The sequence below is a fragment of the Caretta caretta genome, chromosome 4, assembly GCF_965140235.1.
Source record: "Caretta caretta isolate rCarCar2 chromosome 4, rCarCar1.hap1, whole genome shotgun sequence".
NCBI lineage: Eukaryota > Metazoa > Chordata > Testudines > Cheloniidae > Caretta > Caretta caretta.
In genome coordinates this window covers 34,484,428-34,510,375 of record NC_134209.1, presented here as the reverse complement: position 1 = coordinate 34,510,375, position 25,948 = coordinate 34,484,428, and the positions used below count along the sequence as shown (strand labels likewise).

Here is a 25,948-nt window from a genome sequence, read left to right as displayed (position 1 = left end):
TAGTTAGAAACCAAACAACCTTAATTTCTGTCTAAATTTTTATGTTGCCCCTATCACCATTGAATCTGAGCCCTTTCCAAGTATTTTAAATAAAACCCAAACTCAGTCACCCCCTCTTTCTTCCCTTCATGTAAGGAATCAATGGCTAGCTTGATGAGAGAGGGGGAGAGGAGAAGCAGTGTTTAACTTCATTCCAAGGGAGAGAGTGTTATTTAGAGGAGGCAGGAAGAAAGGAAACAAACAAATGATGGAGAATGTGGTCTGGTACAGAAAGATTCCTCCAGAAGTTCTTACAAACCTATGCCATTGCTTTGAAGGAGGACACCACTTTTCCACAGCACACCATCAGCAAAATCACGCTCCACAGAACTTTTCCAGACTGTAAATTGCTTCATAAACCCAGTGACACTCCCACTCAACTCCAGAACCTAGCATCTCTCACTGTAAGGAACTAGCTTATTTCACTGAGAACAGCAACAGCATCTGAACAGGCCTCATGAGTCAGGGACTGGGAGGATGCCTTGGTCAATAGCAGTCGTCTGATAGCGATTGTGGTGCTTCACTAAATCTTCAGCTCTTTGGCCTCCTCATTGGGCAGAGTTTACAACAAGCACATTTTGAAATCTAGCAGGGTCCAGGTGGCTTCAGTGAACTATGGTGGTGGTAGATGCCTCTTGCATGGCAAAGGTAAGAGGGGTTCAGATTTTCACCAAGAGGAGGAAATAGTCTTACCAAAAGGTAGGTTAATTTGTTTTTAATATATCCATATCCAGGCCAAGAAATTGCTATCAGAAACTAAAAGTGCAATTAAAGGAGACTTTTTCACCACACGGCACTTCTTCATTTGTGGAGAGAAATAGACCAATAGCTAAGCTCAGCTATGTTCTGTTTTCTCCACAGCCCAGGGAAGAGCTCATGGCGGGCCATCACCTTGAATCTAATGTTATTTTCTTTAAAAGAAACTTATTGTGTCATCTGCGTTCAGGTTACTGTATCTGTGACTAGCCTGAGGAAAATATATACTTGTACTGTACAAGGAAGTTAAGGCTGAATTTTTGAAAATTAGGAGTGAAATCCTGGCCTCCAATGAAGTCCACAGGAGTTTTGCCATTGACTTCAGTGGGGCCAGGATTTCACCCTGGGCAAAAAAGGGCCCTCACCTGTATGCACTTAAGTCAGAGGCAACATGCAGTGGATACAGGATAAAGTCTGTAAACTGTACCTGCAAAAATACATACATATCCAAAAAGAAGTAGCTTGAGCATGTAAAATGAAAGCTGTACATTTGGGAATTACTTCACAGGGATACTGAATTGCCCTCAAGATAGAAACACATACTGCAAGTGTCTAAATTCATTGTGCTTCTAGAAACAGACTCACATCACAAATCTGCTCCTGTATCGAGTGGTTTCATGCTCTTTAAGTCAGAATGTTTACTGCGTACTGGAACTCTGTGAAATTCACCCCCTTTGGTTTTCAAGGCTTCATGTGGACTCATTCCTGGCCTTTGGTTTGTGCAGATTCTTATCACTCCAGTTTAGCTTTTGAGTTTGAGGTTTGAACAAATCCAGGAGCTTAGCTGCAAGTTGACAGGATTTGCCTTGTTTTAGTTTGAAAAATGGTCCAGGCTTGCTGAAAAGTTCATAAACATAATGTGAGTTTGGGTTTGCAACATAACCTGACGGGTGCAAATGTTTTGCATTGTTTTGCTGTTTACATGCACTTTTTAAACTCTGCTTGATTGTAGTGGTTTTATAAAGTTTGCAATAGGCTGACTGTAGTAATGAAACACACTTACCCATTGTTTAAAATTTAAATTAGTTTTTTAACCAATTTGAAGTTATTGCAGAGGAATGTAAAACATACAGAAATCTACCAGTGTAAGATGTGCTTTTTGGAGGATCAGAATTTTTAATAAGAGACCAAAAACAAAACAACAAAAAAACAGAACTAGGAGACTGGGATAAAAATAAAAAAAAACAGAACTAGGAGACTGGGACTTTAAAAACACCCTCAGTACTGTGTATGTGGAGTAACTATTTGTGAGTTGGCTTTTCAGTGAATTTTATGCTCGTGACAATGGTGATACAATAGCACACTAGAAGACAGACATACTACACCAAAATGCTACAAAAGGCCCCGACCCTGCAAACACTAATGCATTCAAATCAATGGGACTTATGTGCGTAAGTGTTTGCAGGATCAGGGTCCAAGATGCCTCACATTATTTTGCCAATACCTCTCCTTAACTAAAGTGAGTCAAAACACTTAAAAACAATGTTGCAGAAAAAATTCCAATTCTGAAGTTTTAATTTTGTAGCATTTAAATATGTTTGATATGTGTGGTTTCTCTTTTTATATTTTTTTCCTGTTTTCCCTTTCCTTCCTCCCCCCAATCATTTTAATAAATTGATTTTAAAGACAGGAAAGGAGATGGGAAAAAGAAAAGTTTAAGTAGATATTGCAAACCAAAATCTACATTTAAAAAAAATGAATTTTATTTTATCAAAAATGTCTATTTTGAAAGCAGGCCATTTTCTAATTAAAAAACTTGTGAAAATGTTTAGCAAGCTCTAGTACTGATGTTCATCTACTTTAATACAAATAATTACAACAACACACACACTCAGAAAACTGCTTTTAATTAAACTATGAAGGTAAAACAAAATCACAGAACAAATGTCAAATGTTTTTGGTAATGTCCTAATGGGCATTTCATCAGCAGATGAAGTAAATGCATAAGATAAAATTTACATTGAGAATTATACATTTAGCTAGATTAGAAATACTTGATTTTCCCTTACGGTATATATATACTAGAGGTCTGTCTAGCTCTGTTTTAAATGTCTCAAGCAACAGAGCTTCCTCTACTTCCTTTGGGGAACAAAAATATTCCACAAGCTGCTATACATCTCTGTTAGGAAATTTTTTGTGACGTTCAGCAAAAATTCCTCTTTCATTTTTTTATTCCACCACTTCCTAATACATGTTATTGTACTATCCTAAGTAATTCTGCCATGTTGGTGTACACACCACCTTGAAATATTGCATACTATTATGCAGTCATCTCTTAGCTATGCTATTTTGATCAAATGCATCCCTATAGTCAAACCTTGCACACTCATGTAATAATCTTCAAACAAAATATGCTTTGTGAGATATCATTTAAAAACTAATAACTCACTTTACACAATAATATCATGGTGAAAGTTATATATATGTGAAGTTATGAACATCAACTGAAATGATGACTGAAATATGTTTCGCAAAAAGAAAAGGAGTACTTGTGGCACCTTAGAGACTAACCAATTTATTTGAGCATAAGCTTTCGTGAGCTACAGCTCACTTCATCGGATGCTTACCACACAAGTCTTGTGAGGGGATAAACCTGTTTCGCAAAGACAAAGGACAAGCTGATGCCTCTAGCCAGGTCAAGCTGATTGGCTGGTCAAATGGCCATTCTTTGGCAGAGGAGCGGGGCAGGAACAGATCAATCCGCATATTAACAAACAACAACCTGGAACCCCGAGACTCCATCTCTCTGTCCTCACAGTGGGAAAAAATCTTTATCTAGGGGTAACCTTCAGGAAAATGCATTTCAAAGGGTGACTGGACTATAAAAGCGAGGGGTAAAAAATACCCCAGGGATTCTCTCTCTTTCACTGAAGATGACAAAAGAACCAGCCTTTGAACTTTGGGATGAGTTCCTACGTGAGTATTTCGTCAGCCCTATTGCTGGGAACACGAGGTAAAATTTTTACCTTGAACCAAGTCTGGTTGACTAAGTTTTAGCAAATAGAAAGCATTTTATCTTTACTTCTCTGGTAACTATTTTTTACTTTAATGCCTTATACCTGTACTCACTTAAAATCTCTCTCTTGGTAGTTAAATAAACTTGGTTTATTCTTTAATCACAATGAATCCAGTATTGTGTTTCAACTTGACTTGTGTGGTAACACCACTTAAAATAGCCAACTGTTAAATATTGGCCCCTTACGGGCAACAGAATGCTAATATCTCAGTTGTCCAAGAGAGGACTGGACACTGCAGAACTCACTTGTTTAGGGGGAAATCCAGGACTGGGAGTGTGTTGGGCTTACTTGGCAAGTGTTAACCAAGGCTGGTGGAAGCCAGAGTGCTACTGGAGTGTTGCTGGAAGGCTGTAGCTATACACAGACACTCAAGGTGTGACCTGCATGCTGTTTATGAGGGGCCCAGGTTGGGAGTTACAGCAGCAAAGCATTGTAAGGCACCCAACATTGTAGGGCAGGTGGTGACACAGCCCCTCCCTAGTCTGGATTTCACCCCAGGAAGTGATAGTTATACATATTTATCTATTAACTTTTCCTTTTGTCAACATCTCTAGCTTTAAGATCTTTTGTTGTTCTTTTCTCAGCTCCTTCCAATTTGTCAATATCTTCCTGGAAGTGAGACTCACAGAATTCAATACAACATTCGAGGAACTTGAGCTATGCTGGAAAAGTGCTGTTAAGTCAAATCTGCTTTTGTAAAAAAGCCTCTTGGAATCTTTACTGATCACAGATATTCAGGAGCTCAGGCTTGTGTGTCAAAAACGAAACCACCAGTAGTACAGTGGCCCCCGTATTATGATTAGTGGAAAGCAGGCTTTTCTGGTTTTCACCAAAATCGAGAGAATTCTGGTCTTTGATGCCTAGAACATACCCCAAAGTTTTGTAGTGTTTCTTTTTCAAAAGTTATTGCACCACTGACAGACAGAAATACCATCAAGTTCAGTGTAAGGCCTCACTTTCCTTGACCAACAATGACCTGACATCCTCTGTTTCAGTGGTCATTTCTGGAGCTATGTCTGCCAAACTGCACACAACATTGTAGGTGGAATAATAAACATGTGCCTTTTAATACAATTTCTTTTGCCTTTAGTGCCTTGTTTTTCATAAGGTTAAAAAAAAAAAGCTCAGCTTTCCTAATTTTGGAAACAATGACAGCAGTAACTTTGTTTTGAAGCTACAGCAGACGTTTCATCCTTTAAGCTCAGGATGTCTGTGTGCAACTGCTTCAACTCCAGGCCATGGTCTTTGAAATCTTAAATGATCAAGAATACTTTTTGTCCCTGCTGCATGCTGCAAAGGAACAGATATCTTTCATGGTAAATTTTGTCAACTCCCATGTGCTTATCTGCCAGGAAAATTATTGGTTTTTTGACTGCTCTCTCACTGTAATACAAAATACAGAGCTGTACCTCTGAGGACAGAAAACATACTTTGTTTCAGAAATAATCAAGTACAATCAGTCTTCATGTCTCCAAAACAGAGACCCCCTTCTTTCAAGTGTAAAACCAGTCTTTCATCTGCTCTCAAGAGCATATGTTTTGAATCGTGATGGCTAAATGGCCACCGTCTTTTACAAATCTAAGTATCACAGGTTTACTTAGCAGAGTTAACTCATTCCATGAAAATGTTCCCCTTCTACGGTAGTATTGAGAGATTCAGTTATGTGATTTATTACAAAGACTAGGGCTGTACCGTTGATCACTTCGATATAAATGGATGTGTAATTAATATGTCTGCATATATGCCAGACCACCCCATCCCCATCAATTAAAAAAGGACTTTTTAAAGTGATCTATATATTTAAATAATGTGCCCAGCTCTATAGTATGTAGGCAGTGTACCAATCTATCAGACACACATCTTTTTAAGTGGATATTTTCTTTAGATACCTGTCTCCTGTCCTAGAGAAACATAGCTGTATCTCCTTACCAACTTTTTACAAAACCCATGCAAATTTAGCCATTAGGCTTACTTTGTTTTTTTAATTCTGGACCAGGAATATAATTTCCTCTTTCTACACAGTTCCTTTAGTAATTGTCTTTAAGCACCAGTAAAGAGATTGTAATGGAATTAGATGTCTAACCTTTGTTCAAATTTATCTTATTCCTTTTATTCAAAGTAATGTATTTCTTCATAACCTCCTATATTTACCTGGAAATTTGCACCTATTTGCTGAAACTGTATTTGAAGCCTCTTGTGTTTAGTAACATTTCTGAAGGACATGCATTAAAACAAAATAGTTGAGCAAAACTTACAACACATATAGAGCACCAACACCTACCTCCTTCTTTCCATAACATTTAACATATATCCAAAGCCAGTTTGCATACTATTTTATAGATAAACCACATTAAGCACACATTCAAACTACATTTATATTATCTGATAGATAAGTCACCCCCACACAAACACTAAGGGTTGTTCTTCAGCATTTTTTATAACATGCACAGTCTAACTTAAAGGAACTCTAAAAGTGCAAAATTAGCTAATACGCTCATGTATGAAACAAAATGCAAGCTTAGTTGATGTCAGAGTTGATAACACTTTTTTACTTCTCTGTCCACAAGCTATGCCCTTTCCATTAAGGTAAAGCTGTAACTCTTCCAGAATTTAAGGCATGGAATGGAGGTTAAACTTATTAAACTTGGATTTAATAAAATAAAACCAGCAGTGGCATATTAGAGAAACCTATATTCTAGTATTTAAGATACAATAGATACAAATCATGAACGTAGACACAAGCATCTACACACAAACACACACCACCACAAGACTTTTAAAGGTAGCCTGAAAAAACAAGGCATAGGGATAAAAAAATCTGATCTGGATTTTAAGGGGAAACTTTGACATGGGTTTGAAGTGTTTATTTAATGAAACTGTTTTGTGTCTGTTCATTGTTAGTTATCATGTTTTAGCATGGGTAAATGCATGTCATACAGCCTCCTCCAGCATTCTGTTCCCTCCCATCTCTCCTTCTCCCTTTGTTTTTCCAATTTTCTACTCACTTTTTCACAAGGGGTCAGAAAACGTAAACACCACCCACAAAGGAGGACTGGGCATACATACCAAGGCAAAACTGCAAGAGTGGTCATTTCTGACTGGGATGAAACACAGTCACTACTGAAATCCTTGTCTATACATGCTTAGGGATATTTTATAGAAGAAACTTAAAAGCAACCACAACTTTTCGTTGGGCCCTAGAAGAGCAGCAGTAACTAAACAGGAAACCTAACAAGAACAATATGATTCACAGCCAGTGGCAGTGCATGCAGCCACACTGGTGCAAAAACTCCATGCCCAGACATTTTTGGACTGATAAAAAAGCCCTGTGAGATAATTAAAATGCAACATCTTTACATTTGTAGCTGCAAAAGAGAGACTTTTCCCCCGTCTAATTTATCATCACTATGAACAGCATCAAAAATTAATTTTCTTGAGCTTATATAAACCTCTATACTGTACACAATGGCTTAAAAAACATAACCTCTAGCTCACCCTTGTCCTACCTCACCTCCCCCAGACACTTGCATTTTGCATTTACTAGTGAGGAAGAAGTGAAATAAAAAATAACAACACAACATTTAAAAGAGATACTATTCCAGCCTTTCAAAAATACCATTGGCTTGTTTTTAAAGTTTTGCCTAAATGAACTGCTTAGCCTGCAAATACCCCCAAAGAAACAAAAGCTGCGCTAAATGCAGTTTACAAAGATAGAACATAACATCATTGTGGGCTCACATCATTTATAAGTTGTGAAGTGCTTCAGATTCCAGAGAATATAAAACTCCCTCATTTGCAGATGGGTTTTACAATAAAATAAAACAGTAAAAGACAAGCCATAGCTTTGTAATTGCATGAAGGAGAGAGATAAAGACTGACATGCCCCTGTCCTCTTCTCTTCCTGACTCTTCTTGTTGAACTCAAAATGATCATCTTAGCTTTAAGCATCCAACTTGGACTATTTTGGCTATAGAACGTGGATTTACAGGTGTAGCATGGGGTGGCTACGCAGTACGATATATTGTGGGTAGGAGGCTAACATACGTGTTTGATTGGACATTATGGTCACAGTATTGACGTTTTATTACCGTGTCACAAACATGTAGGTATAGCTTCTGTATAAACGTGGCAGGGTAGTTAACGAGTTAAATCATCAACATGGGCTTTTTCTTTCAGAGATCCATCATGCCACACTACAAACTCACGTATTTCAATCTGAGAGGAAGAGCAGAAATCATTCGCTATCTGTTTGCCTTTTCAGGCATAAAGTACGAGGACCACAGGATAGAACAAGCGGACTGGCCCAAAATCAAACCAAGTGAGTAGAACAGATTCCTGCATCCAAAGCTTTACAAGAAATCCCGTCAGAACACAAAACCGCATGGGATGGTGCTGATTTAGGATGGGAAGAATCCATACATGCTAAAACCTCTCAGGTGAAATCTTGGCTTCATTGTCATCAATGGGAATTTTGCTATTGACTTCAGTGAGGCCAGGATTTCATCCCTTGTCTCTCCACCAGGGAAGACGAGTCCAAGGACCAGATCCTCAGTCAGTGTAAAGTGGCATAGTTCTTTTATCTTCATTGAATATACTGACATCAGCTGGGGATCACGCCCCAAGGTTTCAATTGCTGTCAGCTAGGAACTGATGGAAGCAAGGTATGCATTAACACACTAAGGCTCTTAGGAAAAAATGGTTCCAAAGGGTACACTAAAGCCCTTAAACCAATTTCAGAAACAAAATGAAAATTAAAGAAGCAAAGAGGGAACTGCCCCTAGTGACTTGAAAAGTTCTCTAAGAGCGAAAGCAACAAGAGCGGTTGAAAAGGGAAAATGTTAAGAACACAGCCTTCCTCTGAAAAGCAATATACAGCCTACTGAGAAGCTAACAGTGCACAGAAAGCTACAGGGCTCCTTTGTGTTTACAGTTAAATTAACTTGAGATTGACATAGAATGAGAATAAAATGTCAAAAGGTCAAAGCAATGTCAAGTGTATACCAAGCCCTTTGTTTACATGGCATAGTTTCTACCCTTTAAAATTGTTTGATATCTTAATTCATCAGCAAGTCTTAGTCTGGAAAAGACTGACGTCAGGCTGGTAGTTTGGAGGTAAGCAATCAGAGGACTTGCCAATTTCCTCCATATTGTCACTTGAGGAAATTGGCTTCTATTGTTACCTCCCGAACAGATTGCTTTTGTACTTTCTATATGGGGGGAGGGGGGGTACACTTTAAGATTGGGAAAAATGTGGCTTTCCATTTGTAAAGTGGTACTTCCTGGAAGAAACACATGAGATGATCAGCACTGGCTTCCAAATTCTTTCTTGGTGCAATCAAAGGTTATTTTAGCCTATAAAACCCCAAATGGTTTGAATCTTGAATGCTTTAAACATCATTTTCTCCCTAAGTGACACTGAGATGTTTGCTATTAGCTGGGGTGCTCAAACTAAGACACCCCTGGCCAAAATAAGAAGGGGCACGAGGGGAACAGGGCAGAAATAGAGACACGTTGTTTTCAATGAGGGGCCTTGGATTTTGGAAACCATGTCTCCACCAGAGCCTGATTCTGTTGACCATCACGTCATGCAGTATAACTTGGGTGTCCCCAAGGCATTTTCAGGGAAGGAGGGGAGAAAAGTGGGTGGGAATGATGGTCAGAGAGTTGGTTTTGGAGGTATTTAGGAGAATTTTTAGTGCTGGACTTTTTTCAAGTTGAATTTGTGTGTGTCCACAAATAAAGTTGGTTTACATTTTCTACACGTACCTAAAATTTTGGATAGGTGATTTTTTAAATAAGACTAAATAAAACAGATAATATAAATGGAGACTTAGAAATCACAAATGCATTTACAACTTAAAACATATGAAAATCAGACTTACTTGCCAAGTCTTGAGTTCAAACTGCTGTATCTCCCATGCAGCAGTTGAAGATATCACAAACACTCAAGCCAGTCAGGTAGTAGGGCAGAAAAATACTTTCCAAAATATTTTTAGTGTTCAGGACATGAAGCCATCAATGATGAAGCTTTTACATTATCCAGTGTCTGTTTGCCATTATGCTTGACTGTGGCCCTTCTGCACTACCATCATCATGATCGAATGATAAGCGATGCAAGATCTCTTGAAGAAGAAACTGGGAACCATGATTTCTAAGCTCGGTTCTTGGATCTGCCCTTACTCTAGTGCCTTGGGCAAATCACTTAACCTTTGTTTCTCAATCTGTTATATGAAAATAATACCGACTCCCCTATGCCCCCCCACCGGGGTGTTGTAAGGTTTAATTAAAATTGTAACATACTTTGGAAGTATATGTGATGAAAATTGCTATATATACACATTGATAATGTTACCATTATTACTATGACTCTTACATTGGATTCAGAGTAAATAAGACATTTGGTAAAGTGCAGGGGGAGGAAGGTTCAGCTGGTGTCCCACTTGGGGCTAGATTCCGCAAACCCTCTGCTTGGAACTCCCACCGACACAGTGGAAAATCTGTGAATGGCAAAATCAGGCACATAGAGTGCTTCCTCAGGGTCACGAATTGTTTTAGAAATACAAGTAAAGAGAGAGAGGGAGGATTGGACATATAGTGGTGATTGTCATGGGAAACTCTAAGCCTACAAAAATAATTGGATAGACATCTGAAAATCCCACTTTGGCCAAGAGTTGGATCCTGAATCCCTACCTCTGGACAGCTCAAGGCTCACATCAATGAGACTGGGTGAGGGTGAGTTCATGCAGAGATAATGGCACCATTCCAGCTGCACTATGTAAAAAAAGAGTTGCATAATTTTCACATGTACCAGGAGCTAATTTAACACTGCTGAAGATATGGGTTTTGTCATAAGACCAGCCAGCAGCAGAATACTTGCTGACTATGGGAAAATCTACTCCATAGGAAATAATAATAAGTTATTCACTCTTACAGTGTTTCTAGACATAGCATGGTGAAATGTGTCATGTTGTGTCACAAGAGTATATAAGTGCTGATGTTTAATGGATATTTAGGTACTCAAACAATACAATTTCCCCTCCACCCAAATGCAAGTCAATTTGTCAGATTCAAGGTTCATGTGTGTGAGGAGAGTGTAGCTCAGTGCTTCTCTGATGTTGTTTGGTTGTATTGCAATTTATGCAATAAATATAACTTCAAGTTGCACGTACATAATTATCAAGAGCTATGGGTAGTAAAAGGTTTCAATGCTGAAAGTGTCAAATCACAAGAACTCTCAAAGAACTCCCCAGCAAAAAAAACTCAAATAGCCGTTCTAGCCAACTCTGCAGGCAAACCTTTCTTCCCATGCCCTCACAGCCAAAAGCCTGAATAAATAGGTAGGTTCAGTCATGTAAACTTGGGCCCTGCAGAGGAATCAAATGACAGTCCTTCAATGCAATTGCACTGCCTCCAACCTCAACAAATAAAAATCTAGACTTTTCCACCTCAGCTGATTTTAACCATCAGGATGGAGCACAAAGAGGCAGTCTTTTAGCCAGGGCCTAAGCTGTACAGGGTTTTGTCTATCAGAACTATGGTAATTCTAATAGAATAGAATATAGAAACAAACTGGAAGCCAGTGTAGTTTTCACAACACAAGTGTAAAACTCTCCATGTAAGAAACAGAATCACATTCTGCACGAGCTGAAGTTTCTGAAGTGTATTTTGTTTTTACTAGTGTCAAGACATAATTAGCGAATGTAACATAATATAATACAGTAATATAAATAAACAAGACAGTCAAAAGAAAATAACCTTGGCATGAAACAAGATCCAAATTAAATATGCCATCTTGTTTTTTAATTGTTTGAAAACCTCTCTGTGGAAAATATCAAATCAATATCTTCATTCAAAACATTCTGATTTAGATGAAACCACAATTTTGGATGGAACACTGTTCTATCGAAAAAAATTTCCACCAGCTCTCCTTAAAACTGGTCTGCTACAGACTTCACCTACAAAGAGAATACTGACATTACCAGAACATATGCCCATGTAAATCATGGGCTGTATGTTCCTTCTTATCCCCTCATTTCAAACTGCCTCGCCTAAAAGTAGAAGCAATAAAAACTGCTATGTCCTGGTGTTTCAGTTAAGCCTCCCCAATAAATCCTGGATAAAGCAAAGCCACAATGCTACATAATCACTGAAAGACTTTCTGCTCTAAAATACCAGCTTCACAGTTGTAATGATAAGACGACCGCATCAGCTCCAGTGACTAGCTTTTACCACTGATACGAGCCAACAATTAGGAATTACACTAGTTATGTGGTTATCATGCTAGATTTCCTCATTCACATCTGCAATAGTTTGTATCACAGTTCACACAGGTCTTTAAATATTAGGAGACTTTGGAAGACTACAAACATTAGCAGAAGGAGATGCAGCAGCAGTGCGGTGCATGGCTTATTTGCATCTCTCTGAAGTATTAATTTCATTCAGACTAGACAATAAATCCTACATAGCTCAAAATGTTTTGTGCAGATTCCCTTTTTAAACACAAAAATTATATCTGAAAAAAATAGTCTATACAATATAGCAGAGCTGTGTATTTTTGGTTGCTACAAATTATGTAACTCTAATATTGAAAATAGGTTGGGGGAAAGCACAGAAGCTAAATTTCCATGGATGACCACATACACAAGAACATGCATGCATTTCTACACTTAATTCTGTGAACAAATCAGGGCCCAATTGTGAATGCTGACATCAGAAATCAAGCCCACAATCGGACTCTTAAACTACTCTTTCAAGGGAAGAAAAAGGTTGAGCTATCCAGAGGAAAGAACAGCATCTCTTCTCTCCTCCCATTATTGTAGACAAGGGACAGATCTTCTGATTCAGAGTCTAAGGGAGCTCCTCAGAGAACATTTCAGATTTTTAAAAAAAGTTTGGAAAACCACATCCACAGGGACCATAGCCATGGAAGCATGAAAAACCACAAAGTGGAATTTTGCTTCATTAATGAAGATGAGCCAAGAATTCTTATAAGACCTTTTTTTTAAAAAACAAAAAACAAAACAAAACAAAAAACCAAGCATGGGACAAAAAGTGTACTCTCCCTCCTGTCTCACAAGCAAAGATATTACTGAAAAATAGCATGCATGTATCTGTGTAGAACAGAGTTTGAAACCTCGTCCCTTGCCCAGAGTTAGAATTCATTTCAATTCTCCTCCTAGGAAGACCAAGGCAAACAAACACTGCAGGATGTTAAGAGTTAATCTTAACATGCAGAACAGTAATTTAGAATACTGTAGCTTTTACTTTTGAACAGGATTAAACAGTATGATGTAGCACTGTGTGTGATTTTGGAGCGGCAAATTTTGCCAATCTTTGAGCATTTCTCTTCACTCAATATTACTGTTCAGCAGCTTTGGCTGGACAATTCATTCTTTACTTCTAATGCTATTCTCTCTCTCTCTCACTCTTTCGCCAATTACTATAATGTGTTCTCAGTGCACCATAAACATGAAAGCTTTGCATGCTTTGGTTTAGGTACTTTGACAACAAAATGTCTATAAACGTACATTTCATTTATTTCCTTTTGTCACCAGTCAGACAATCTGCTGCAGGATTTCAAAATAGCAATTTCGGGAAAAAATTCTGTAACTTCAATATTCAGCAAATTCAAGAAGACCGGTAAACAAGCAAAGCTATGTAAATGCAACTCTTCCGGGTTGCTTTTCAATAGAGCTGGCAAGAAATAGGAATCTCCATTTTGCAGGAAATGCCAAGTTGCCAATGTTTAGTTCTGTATGGAAATTTCTGACAAAATGGAACAATCCATTTCACTGTCCAGCCCGCTTGCCTCCCTGCCAAGTGGACATTCATGAACTGGGAAGTCCTAGGGCTGGCAACTGGGGAACCAACCGGGCAGCCAGGACCCTGACTGGTTTCCTGCCAGCCTGACCAGCAGGCTGCCAGTATACCAGGCAGGCTGGCCAGTCTGTCAGTCTATTTGGTTTCCAACAAAAGTATCAATGGAATCAACACACTCGCATGGAATGTTTCTATTCCATCAGATCAGCATTTTCCAGCCGAAAACTGTTGCCCTGGAAAAACTTTACCCGGCTCTCCTCTTCAATGCCTGCTCAGGGCTAGCACAGACCACCTTTGGCTAATATCCCAAAAGCGGGAAAGGTAGTGCGTGTGAGACATTGGATCCAGATGAGCTTCCAGTCTTTTTCGGAGCCCCGCAACAGTTGTTATAAGCAAATAAAGCGTAACACTTACCTAACACTTGATTTTCGACACGCTGTACAAAGTTTAATTGTTATTAATTTGGGATTCCAGGTCTGATGATTTAGGGACAAATCCTGAGAGAAGCTGACCCCTGCAACTCCCTTCGAACTCCATGGAATTATAGGTTTCAGAGTAGCAGCCATGTTAGTCTGTATTCGCAAAAAGAAAAGGAGGACTTGTGGCACCTTAGAGACTAACCAATTTATTTGAGCATAAGCTTTCGTGAGCTACAGCTCACTTCATCGGATGCATTCAGTGGAAAATACAGTGAGGGATTGTATTTTCCACTGAATGCATCCGATGAAGTGAGCTGTAGCTCACGAAAGCTTATGCTCAAATAAATTGGTTAGTTTCTAAGGTGCCACAAGTCCTCCTTTTCTTAATGGAATTATAGGCTGTCAGTGCCTCTCGAGATTTGGCCTGAAATCATCACACATGCAGACTCAGCAAGCATTAGGCACCCCACCTGTCAGCCTACCTCCTCTTGATTGCCAGTCTCTCTTCCCTGCATGAAGCCTCTCTGAGCTCCATGGTAAATCCACCCTGACAGCCTGCCTGACCTGCTGATGAGACCTGCCTCCTCACTACTGGGATCAACCAGGAACTTGCAGCAGGGGAAAGCATTTTGCATAGTGAGTGCGAGAAGGGAGATAGATACAAGAGTGGGCAGACTCTCCTGTTTGGCACAGGCACAATCCTATATTCTTAACCTGGTTCTGACTCTCAGCAGTCAAGAGATCCTTCCCATCTCCCCAGATGGTGCCTCTTGGCAGCCACCAAAACCTTCCAAAGTAAGTATTCACGTCCCACCTGGAAATCACCCAGTTTCCAACAGTTTACATCCACCAGGAAAGTTCCGAGTTCACAAAGGGTTGAAAATACTGCCAGATCAAGAGGCTGGGGTTGGTGTTTTGGCTAAAGAAAAAAAAGTGGGTGGTTTGGATTCAGGCTCCATGGTATTTGAACCAACAAAGTTGAGGGTTGGAGTGGAAAGTCAGGGTAAAACGATCTTGTTTCGACCTGTCCCAAATTAAAATAATGTAAATTGCCAACCAGTGCTAGAGAGGAATGCACTTCAAATGTAGGTGCAAAACGTGGCTACCTGCAACTATAGCCTGTCAAGCTATTTGGCTTTATCTGAAGCCACATCTAGATGGGAATTTTTGATTCTGACTCTAATCTTTATAATTCATTGAACCAAAATCCCAGGCCCATACACTCCCCAGCTGTGGGGCATTTGGATTAAGCGATGAATCTGGATTAAGCAATTTGAGCTCACCTCGTATCATTCTTGTCCATTTCAATAGGTACAGAAATGTAAATCCGGAGACACAATCTCTTCATTCTAGATCCTTCAGAACTTGGGAAACAAAATTGGCAGAGAGGGTTCAGATATAAACATACAATTTAAATGACAGAATTGAAACTATTTCAATCACTAGCAGAAATGTACTCAATTCAAGACCTAAAATGTCACAGAATAGACTCTTTTAAAAACGTTTAAAAATTCCTTGGCATAGAATACACTGAAAAGGAATGGGTGTTACCATTTCATCATGTCATAAAGCTACTAACATCTGCAGTGTGTTATGTGAACAACTACAGTTCAAGGGGAAAGCAATGACAACTAATAGCCACTTTGTAGAAGTAGCATGGAATATTTTTGTGTCATGCACTGCTAAATATTTACCATCTCTTCAGGGAATGCTCAGAGGTTGGAAGTGTGGTTGAAAGATCCAGAGGGAAGTTGCTGAGTGGGTGATTATTGTGATGAAAATTAATTCTGCTGTCATAAAACAGATGAATCTTCGGAGATTTAGTGTCTGACAGCAGAAAGCAAGCAAGAATTCCTCAGGGGATGCTCACCCTTTTTCCTGAATGGCTCTTGCTGGAGTGATATAAAATAGCTTTACAGAACACCACTCGGGCTCTTGGTGAACAGTCACTTTAAAAAGAAACACGTATTATAGTATTACTTGTATTAGGGTAATAGCTAGATGGCCCAACTTCAGTCAGGGCTCCATTGTGTCACAAACTCATTTCAAAGGATAGCTCCTACCCTAAATAGCCTACATTTTACATTCACAAGATGGACGGGCTCGGGGGAAAGAGTATTATTCCCTTTTTTTGCAGAAAGAAAACTGGGGCACAGAGAGATTAAGTGGCATGCACACAGTCACATGGGAAATCTACAGCAGAGCCAAGAACTGAACCCAGCTTCCTTGAGTCCCAGTCCAGTCCCTTCAACACAAGACAATTCTTCCTCTATTGGCTTTATAAAATCCTTCTCAAAAGTGAAATTTCCTTCCATTTACCCCTTCCAGCAAATTCTCTCTCTAAAACATTTCTGACATCAAATATTAATTAAGCATTTGTTTCCCAGGGCTCAGTTTAAATAAACATCCACTTAACCGCAAAGAAACTGATGCTATTCTTGATTTTGGGAGGTTGTCATTTCAACAGACAGACAACACAGCAAACAATGCTGGATGTAACTGTTTGTCAGTCTCTAGACAACCCAAGTACCCTGTTTCAGAGACAAGTTAGGCTGCTGGCATTGCACCATAACTGAATGAAGCTCTGGGGTCCACGAGAAAGCTTAAACACAGACGCATCCTGGCTTGGACTCCAGCAGCTCTAGAAACAGTTTTAATACTAAAAAAAATGGTATAGAGGAGGAACAGTTCATGTCAGGAGTGCAAGCCCAGGGAAGGGAGGAGGAAGGTAAAATCACACATGGGAAAACAGCTGAAATGAAGGATTGGGATCTATGTGGAAAAGAAGAGTGGACACCAGGAAGAGGGGAAGGGTATGAGACGGAAGGGAAAGGGAAAAGAAATAAGACTAGTCATATTGATTTACCTTCTCTGTCTCCTTTCCTGGTCAATAGCAGGAAGGAGGTGGAAACTATTTTAAAAAGTCTGGCCCAGAAAGGGAGTTGGGTCTCCAGGGTCCAGCCACAGGAGGTAGCTTGAAAACTAGGAGGCTGCTGAGGGGCACAGAGCCCTTAGGAGAGCAGGTTTATGCCAGGAGAAGCTGCAGTAGCCTGTGGGAAAGGGCTGTGGGGTGATGATTGTAGGGCATTCGTCATGCACAGGTCAACTGTCTGTTATCAGGAGCCATGTAGGAACCACAACCAGGAAGCATAACACAGGTGATGTCTAATTGCTTTTGTTGAAATGGACTAAAAGTGGAATCCCAGTTACAAGGCCTGAGGAGCCTTAACCCTGTCTATTGGGCTGCCCCTAAAGGGCCAAGTAGGGAGCAGTTCTTTATCATTTGTTATGAGTGAGAGGTTGTACCTTGAGTTTGAAAGACCTTCCATTCTGTCCCCCTAGGAAACAATCCTTTCCTTGAGCAACAGGCCTAAGTGTTTATTGGGAGTCACCAGGTGCTAGAGTCTTCAGGAGCTAGCCAATGAAACACCTTCACAGCTTGTATCTGAGCTGAGGCACACCCAGCTCCAAACTTCTGAGGTGCACTCAATGACTTAATTGGGTGGCAACATTATTGACTTGCAGAGGGGCTATGTGGGATTCAGTTTAGTACAGAATTCAGGGCAGTGTGCCACACCCAAAAACAAAGTGTAATCAGGAAATGAGCAAAAACAGGGAAGTGCACACAATTAGCTACTGAAAGCATACATTAAAAATAGCTAAGAATTAGAGGAAATAATTTTTATTAGCCAGTGACCCATGCTGTTTGCTTGTTCTCAGACTCACCTTCTTATTAGACAGTCCTCATTCTAATCTAATAAATCAAGTCGCACTCACCACACATCCAGAGGCATGCAGATAAGAAAGGCAGCAACCGGGAACTGCACAGGCAAGGAAGGCAAAGCATTTATTTCTCACACAGCTCAGACATGGAGATATTTCTAGGAAGACCACAAGATGCTTTTATGGAATCCTTTCTTAAAATTACTCCCGTGAGAGTTGCAGTTTTTTGTAGATGAGAATTTGTATTACTGAAAAGGCGAAAATACCACCCATGGAAACTTGGAGCTAAACTGACATAAGCACAGAAGATGACTTCCTAATTAAGCAGGACTCAAGGAAAAAAAGTCACATTTATGATTCCTTCCAGCTTGTCAAGGCTCCATACACTGAGCCTGACTGTTAACCCATGACTTCTCTCTCTCTGGTTCTCAATGCTGCCCAGAAACCTTATCTCCAAGCTATGGAAGGCTTTCCTCACCTCATGCTATCATTTACTAGCCCTGCCACTCACCTTTATCTCCTGCTCACGGACAAGTGCAATAAGTGGCTTCTTATAGGTGGCCAGCGAGCCTGATCCATAAAGAAGCTGATGGTTGGCAGGAGGGACTCAAGTGGCACTGAAAATGTAGCAACATTTTAATAAAGCTTCTGCACAAGCCCTGGCAGTACAAGTACAAATTTTACAATGTTCTTTTTCATCTGTGTTGTGAATTCACTAGCGCTACTGTGAGACATGCTAGGCCTGGAAAGGACTCATTAAGAGCCACCTACACGGATGTAACAGCAGCTTTTAAATGTGTTTTTAAGCACTCTTTTAGCTCATTTGTGGTTGGGTCATATCCTAACACGTTTTAGCCTGTCCCTGGGAATGGGGTCCAGCCGTGACTAGAATGGTGCTAAAAAAACCACCATGTTCTAACAGAAGTCCGTCTGGACTTGTGCCATGCCTGGGCTCTATTCTCAGCAGATAGCTTAACTGTGTCAGAAGCTGAGTCAACTACTGCTGACTTTAAACTGTGCTTAATCACACTTTAGAAAGTTAATTATTCTAGCCCTGTATGGGACCGTTGCCCAGGACCTTGCTCATTTGCAGGACTGCTGTATTCTAGAGGAAGGCCCTGTCTACACTGTAAAAACGTCCAAGCTGGATAGATCAGGGCATGGTCTGGGGACACCAAAAAACACCACAAGGTTCCACATATGCTCGTGTTTTAACCCTGTTGGGGGAGATCTGTATTGTAACCAGGTTCCCTGACAGCTGCTTTTACAAAGAGAATGGCCCTGAGACAGTTAAAATGAGTACTCTGAAAGCAGGGTCGAGAAGGTTTCTTTTTATTTCAATCACTTTTGAAAAAACATTCCCTTTCTGAAAGGGGGGGAGGGGAGAGCAGAGCAGCACAAATGTGGGAAGTATGATGAGCGCTGTAACCATGGATGGGTGGGTGGAAAAAGTCTGACACCAAGGAGGAGTGGGAACAGCTATTATACAGAAGGCAAGTGGTGGAAAGAGAGAAGGAAGAATAGAAGAGGTTGTTTTATTAAAAAGGCAAATTTGGCCCTCTGCTAGTTCTTCCATTTAACATCAATGGGAAACGTGTACAGATACCGGATAGCTGAATTCTGCCCAAAGTGCAGGTGACGAGAGACAAGAGGAAGAAACAGAGAGAGAAAGTGAGGTGTCAAAATGGAGAGAGAATATTGAGAGGGGGAAACAAACAAAATGGAGACAGAAGCAGGACTTCTGTCAATCAGACAGGAATTGCTGCTTCCAGAAAGGCTAATTCAGGCAGCAAAGCAGTCACCTGACTGAGAGAAAAGAAAACTTTTAAAATAAAGTAAAAAGAAGAAAGGAAAATGTTAAAAGGAAGCTGCAATAGGAGTAAGAAAGAGTGGGCAGCAACTCTGTAGGAGATGTCTCCATCTTTGTGTAGCTTTATAGCACTGATGTTGGGTTTACTTAACAGTAAGATGCATTTTTGAAACATCTTCTGGGCGTTTTGGCTTGGTCTGCTCTGCTCCTTTGGGTTGTAGAATCATAGCAGAGAGCATTCTGAAGCTACCCGAGCACTTTTGGTTGTGGTGTGGGGAGTCAGTGAATGCCGAAGGTTTTTGTTTGTTTGTTTTTACATGTTCCTATTGTTCTCTTGAGGAAGGAAATTCCATCAGATTTCCCCATCCCATCCAAAGTGGGACCACAGGGGAAGCCATGTTGATCAGCTAACGTAGTGTTAAAATACAGTTTGCCCTGTCTACATTAGAGCTTTCAAATGAATTAGTTAAAATATGTTACATAGTGTGTTCCTTAAAACCACCTTTTATCTTAGTGTGGACAGGCTGTGTGAGGGTAACAGGGAGAAACAAGGATGGAGAGGGGAGCAGTTAATGCTTCACTTGTGGGGGAAGGGTAAGAGAGCCGGCTAGAGCAGAACTTACCCTCAGTGCTGAGGAAATGTGGCTGCTGTAGAGATCCCCTTGGAAGCAGACTGCCTGAGGGACGCTTCAGGATCTGAGGCACAAAGAGAGGCAGCATCAGAGCTGGCCCTCTTGTTACTGTGTAAGGGCTCTCAAAGATAGGAGTGAGATTCCTTTTCTACTCCTCTGGTCAGAGGAGGGATGAGGTCTGAAAAACCCTGTCTTAGAGCCCTGGGAGATGGAAGGAGGAGGGTTGTCTGGGTTCTGGGGGTGACCGTGGCAGGAAACTCAAAGGCAGAGATACTATCCTTTTACCCATCTCACCATCTACTTTCTCTCCTTTCTTCTAGTTCTTCTTTATCCTTCCTCTTCTCCTCTTTCCAGGACTAGAAAGGGAGGAGGGAGGGAAAGAGGCAGAGTTTAAAAAGGAGGAAGCTGGGTAAGAAGACTGAGGCATCGACTCCATGCTTCTAGTCACAAGGCAGCAAAAGAGTTGGAGGGAAATGGGTGCACTGTGTGGTATTGGGGATGGTCTTTAAGAGCTGAATTTCCCAAACACAGTCTGGGTGGGGTGCTGTGAAGCTATTGCTATGCACAACCAGTTTGTCATAGTCACAGAATAAAGAAAATCTCTTTCAAGCTCCTAAAGCACTGTCTGATCACTGAACACAAGTTCCAGGAATAAAAAGGAACTAACATTTCCTACGTGGAAGAATGAAGCAGATAAAAATTCCACATAGAGTCAAAACTAGACAGTAGAAGACAACTGGAGAAGATTTAAACAGTGCTTCATCCTGCATCTTCTGTGCCAGCAAAAATAAAGACAGCCGCAAGGGAGCCTCATAAAAGTTTTGTGAATTTCTCTCATGATAATTGCGGATCTTAAAAAGTGTCCCAGAACATATTTAATTCATATATTAAGGAAGTGCTTGAGATTCAAGTGAATACCTCCATCCAGTAGGGAAAGTCTCCTTCCTAACAATCACTACACTGCTCAAACTCACTCTTCCTCACTGGTAAATGGTGATTTAAGTCTCCAGATGGTGCCAATCTCTGCCCACAACATTTAGCTTCACATTAAAAACTATTCTCCGGTGACATTTGGGTTTTTATCTGGACCAGGTCTACCCTGTACAATCAGCAAAAAAGAGAGAAAATTTCTGTGTTATTTCAGATATTTAAAAGCCATGGCATTTCCTGATTTGTCTTGGTAATGACACTTCAAAGGAAAAAGGCATTTAACTTTTGCAGTGTGAAGTTGAAAATATACAAGGGAAATTTAAACTTTTATAGCTCTACCTCTGTCCAATTATATGGAATAATTAAATGTATTGTAGATAATTTATGGCCCTAACCGAGTCCTGTTATTCTGAGGGATAAAACTGTAAAGCAATATAAGCATCTGCCACACACTCTGGTTTGATACACTACACGAACTCTAGAGGAAGGATCACTGATGAAATGCCAGACATTTAAAATGGTTTATAGCATGAGTCTGTTTGTCTTCAGAAGTGTCAAATTAGTCCCTAAATGTGTGGATTAGTAGCTCTGCATTGGAAAACAGATTGGTTATCCTGACTGTGATGGGTTTGGTCACAGAGACCCCCTTGGGACTGTCACCCGATGTGCTGAAATTACCTCTGAGCCAGTTTTCCCTGATGGCTTGGGACTCCAGAACCCTGCCGACTTGAGCCAGACATGCTAGTCTGCTGCAACACAGTCCCAGGTCTGAACCACGCCCCCAAAGCTGCAGGCTTTAACCAGAAACTGCTCAGCAGGTCACCTCTCCCCAGCACCCAGTGGGATCCAACCCCCAAATAAATCCATTTTACTCTGTATAAAGCTTATACAGGGTAAACTTATGAATTGTCCGCCCTCTATAACACTGATAGAGAATATGCACAGCTGTTTGCTCCCCCCAGTATGAATCACTTACTCTGGGGTTTACTAATAAACAAAAGTGATTTTATTAAGTATAAAAAGTAGGATTTAAGTGGTTTCAAGTAATAACAGACAGAACAAAATAAGTTACTAAGCAAACTAAAACAAAACACGCAAGTCTAAGCCTAACACCTTTAAGAAACTGAATACAGGTAAATCTCACCCCCAAACATGTTCCAATAAACTTCTTTCACAGACTAGACTCCTTAGTCTGGGACCAATCCTTTCCCCTGGTACAGTCCTTGTTAGTTCTAGCTCAGGTGGAAACTAGGGGATTTCTCATGACTGGCAACCCCCCTTGTTCTGTTCCACACCCTTTTATAGCTTTAGCACAAGGCGGGAATCTTTTGTCTCACTGGGTCCCCACCCCTCCTTCTAAAAGAAAAAGCACCAGGTTTAAGATAGATTCCAGTACCAGGTGACATGGTCACATGTCCTGTGAGACCCCCCCCCAAGCCTCCATTCTTTCCGGCCTGACTCTCACAAACACAGGAAGGCTTACAAGGAAACAGAGCCATTTACAATCAATAGTTCTAGTTAATGGGAGCCATCAAGATCTTTAGTCACCATTAATGGCCCACACTTTGCGTAAATTACAATACAACCTCAGCGTAATGCTTCATTTTTCCAGTTTTAGATACAAGAATGATACATTCATACGAATAGGATGAACACACTCAGTAGATTATAAGCTTTGTCATGATACGTTACAAGAGATCTTTTGCATGAAGCATATTCCAGTTACATCCTATTCATCCTTATAAACATATGTCACTCCTAACAAATATATATAGTGCATATTCATATTTTTGTCATATATATACATACACATGAATCATGGACAAGAAAATGTAATATTTTCTGCTTTTTCCTCTTTCCCATTGATTACAAAAGATCACATTTTGAAGAGTATAATATGCTGCTGATTCAGAACAATTCCTTACGTTCAAGGGTTAGATGTTAATATTTTCTGTTGTCTTTCTTTTTTGAAAAATCTTCATCCATGTTTGCTCATTTCAAGGGCTCTGTCACCCAGTTTATGGCCTGAGATAGTTGATTGATACTGATGGGGACATTATCTGTACCATCTCTTGTACAAAGATCTACTCATCTTGCCTTCTGATTTTAAAAATGGGAAAACATTTGCAATAAAACTATTCAGAAGTGATAGTTTTTGTATTTGCACTACTAGTGAAAAATGGGCCCACGTCACATACACAAAAAGACCCATATTTCAAAAACATTTAGAGATCTAAAATGAGCCATTTCTCCAAGAAAAATCTCAGCTTATCACTGAGCAAAAATGCTTTACAAATGTGAAGCTTGACGTTGCCCATGTTTTCAATGTGAAAATAGCCAGTTAATGGAAATCTGCGAGTAAACAAAATTTGAGGCTCTGTAACAGGGGTGGCCAAATCGCGGCTCACGGAACCCCTCATACTCACCCCCATTCTCTGCCTACCAGGCTGGGGTGAGCTCAGGGCTTCTGCCCTACAGCAGGCTGGTGGGGCTAGAAGCTTCTGCCAGAGAAGACTGGTGTGGTGCCCGCTGAGAACTGGGGGCACGATTTAAAGGTTCGGCCCCCTCCAACAGCTTGAATCACGCCCTCCCCAGCATGCCCCCACCCTTACCCTCAGCAGTCACTCCTTGCAACTCCCAGGCCTTTGCTGCTGCCTCTCCACTGAAGCTAACAGCTGGGAGCTGCAGGGAGGGTCCTCTGCTTTAGCTCTGCAGGGAGAGGTAGCAGCAAAAGCAACAATTCTCCCTGCAGCTCCCAGGTGTCTCCTGCTGCTTCACCCCAGTCACAGCTCCCAGCTTGCCAGCTCCAGCAGCTGCCCTGCAGGGAGGGAGCCCAGCAGCACCATGTGACAAAGTGGGGCAAGCAAACCCTGGCAAAAGTATGGGGGGGAATGTGACCCCATGTGCCCCCAACATGTGTTGCCTCCTGCCCAGCGAGGAGGAGGGTCTTGGGGTTTCAGGCCCACCGGACGCACCAGTCAGGGCTTCAGCAGGAGTGGGGCTGAAGCCCCAAATCCCAGCCGGCGTTGCCCAACAGGGCTGAAGCCCCGAGCCCTGGCAGACACGCCCCGGCTCTCAAACTTCTTAAGATTGTTGCATATGGCTCGGATGGTCAGTAAGTTTGGCCACCTCTGTGCTATAAATTATCTAAAACCAGCAAAATAACAGAACTTCAGCACTTACCAGCTTTGCTTATCTCATGAATTCCCTTGATAAACTGCGTTTCCTGTGTCTCAATCTACTTTCTCCAACTGTCAAGAAAGCAACGTCCTGTAGGGTTCATGCTTTTTTGTTGTAACTGACAAACTTTGAAAAGTGATTGACTCTTGTTTGTAATTTGCAGTGTTGAACAACGGTTTTCAACCTTTTCATTTGCAGACCCCTAGAAAATTTCAAATGGAAGTGCAAACCTTTTGGAAATCTTAGACATAGTCTGTGGTCCTCTGGGGTCCACAGACTACAGATTAAAAATCAAGGGTGTAGAATCATCTTTCATACTGTGCTGCTAAGTTTGGTGTGTGTGTGGGGGGGAAATGATCTGATTGGCTCAAAGTGAGGTGCCAATTATAAAATTACACTGTTTGCCTCGCTACCCTTCGTAAGTGTTTGTGTAGAAAACAGAAAAAGTAATCCTTTGCTCAATTCAGTTTCCAGATTAATCAATTCTGGTTTCATAACTGCCAGAAGCTGGGGCTAGATAATAGGGGAAGGATCGTTCGATAACTACCCTGTTCTGTTCATTCCCTCTGATACATCCAGCACGGACTTCTGTCAGAAGACAGGATACTGGGCTAGATGGACCATTGGTCTGACCCAGCATGGCCACGCTTATGTTTTTAGGATTTTATATATATATATATATATATATATATATATAATAAAATCAGTTCCACTGTATTGTGTGGCGTTTTGTTTTAACAGCAACTCCAAAAGTTGAGTCACACTGATCCACTCACTGACTGCATGATTTTTGACAAGTCAGCTGAAATCTTGTGCTTCTCTCATTTCTTCCGTTAACTTAATTCACTGCTGATCAGCCACTGCTCCCGATCTGGTGCGGCTGTACTATTGACATTGTCAAAAACAATCACAGTTTTGAACGTAACCACTTCCTCAGAGCAGGGATGTATTGTACACTGCTGGTCACTAAGTACACAACAACAGTTGTTGAGAGCAGCCTTGTTCCACGGACAGCAACACGCTCTGCCTGGATGTACTTGGAAGGTTCAACAGCTGATAGTGCATAGTGATAGCAATAGTGTACCCAGTTTATCTCACTGAAACAAAAAGCTTTGGGCATTATCCTTTGTAGATAAGCCAGCTGAAGATCACACAGCTTTAAACATAGTGGTAATCAGGGCACAATGCACTGCTAGCGCTGAATACAAGGCCAAGCACTTTGTCAGCTTCACAGTCATGGGGTCTTTCAGTTTAGTAGGCAAGAATGTGCCCTTCTGTTTGATTCTTAATTCAGTAACACACTGTTGTTGCCTGGAACTTGCTGCTCTCTAGCTAATAAACATAAAAAACCCTGTTCGCAGAAGAACTCCATTACTGCATCAGTAGTGACGAACAGCATGTGCTTTCTCATCGGGGCAAAGCAATTCTAATTTTCTCTTGGCATCATCCTCATCAAAATTTATCCTGGCACCCTGGGATGTTGCACTCAAAAAAACCTGCTGTCATTGGCACTGCATACATGTAAATTCTTGATGTACCCAGTGAAAGTGCATACAGGAGCCCTTTAAGTTCTGGGCAGCTGCCAGCTGGCTTATGTCTGACATCTAAATTCTCTTACCCAAT

The 25,948-nt window shown here is 40.8% G+C and overlaps 1 protein-coding gene and 1 long non-coding RNA gene across 3 annotated transcripts in view; both read left to right on the top strand.

Annotated features, from left to right (window-relative positions):
* HPGDS (hematopoietic prostaglandin D synthase) overlaps window positions 1-25,948 on the top strand; it is a 57,679-nt gene that overhangs the window by 11,256 nt on the left and 20,475 nt on the right. For both annotated transcript variants that reach the window (XM_048847126.2, XM_048847127.2), the window contains one exon: window positions 7,989-8,130. In XM_048847126.2, coding sequence (XP_048703083.2) covers window positions 7,998-8,130 — 133 coding nt within the window. In that variant the 5' untranslated portion in view covers window positions 7,989-7,997. The remainder of the gene's footprint in view (window positions 1-7,988; window positions 8,131-25,948) is intronic.
* Window positions 8,144-10,122, top strand: LOC125635431 (uncharacterized). The gene is made up of 2 exons (XR_007356266.2): window positions 8,144-8,248; window positions 8,335-10,122. It is a non-coding gene; the product is annotated as an uncharacterized LOC125635431 (long non-coding RNA).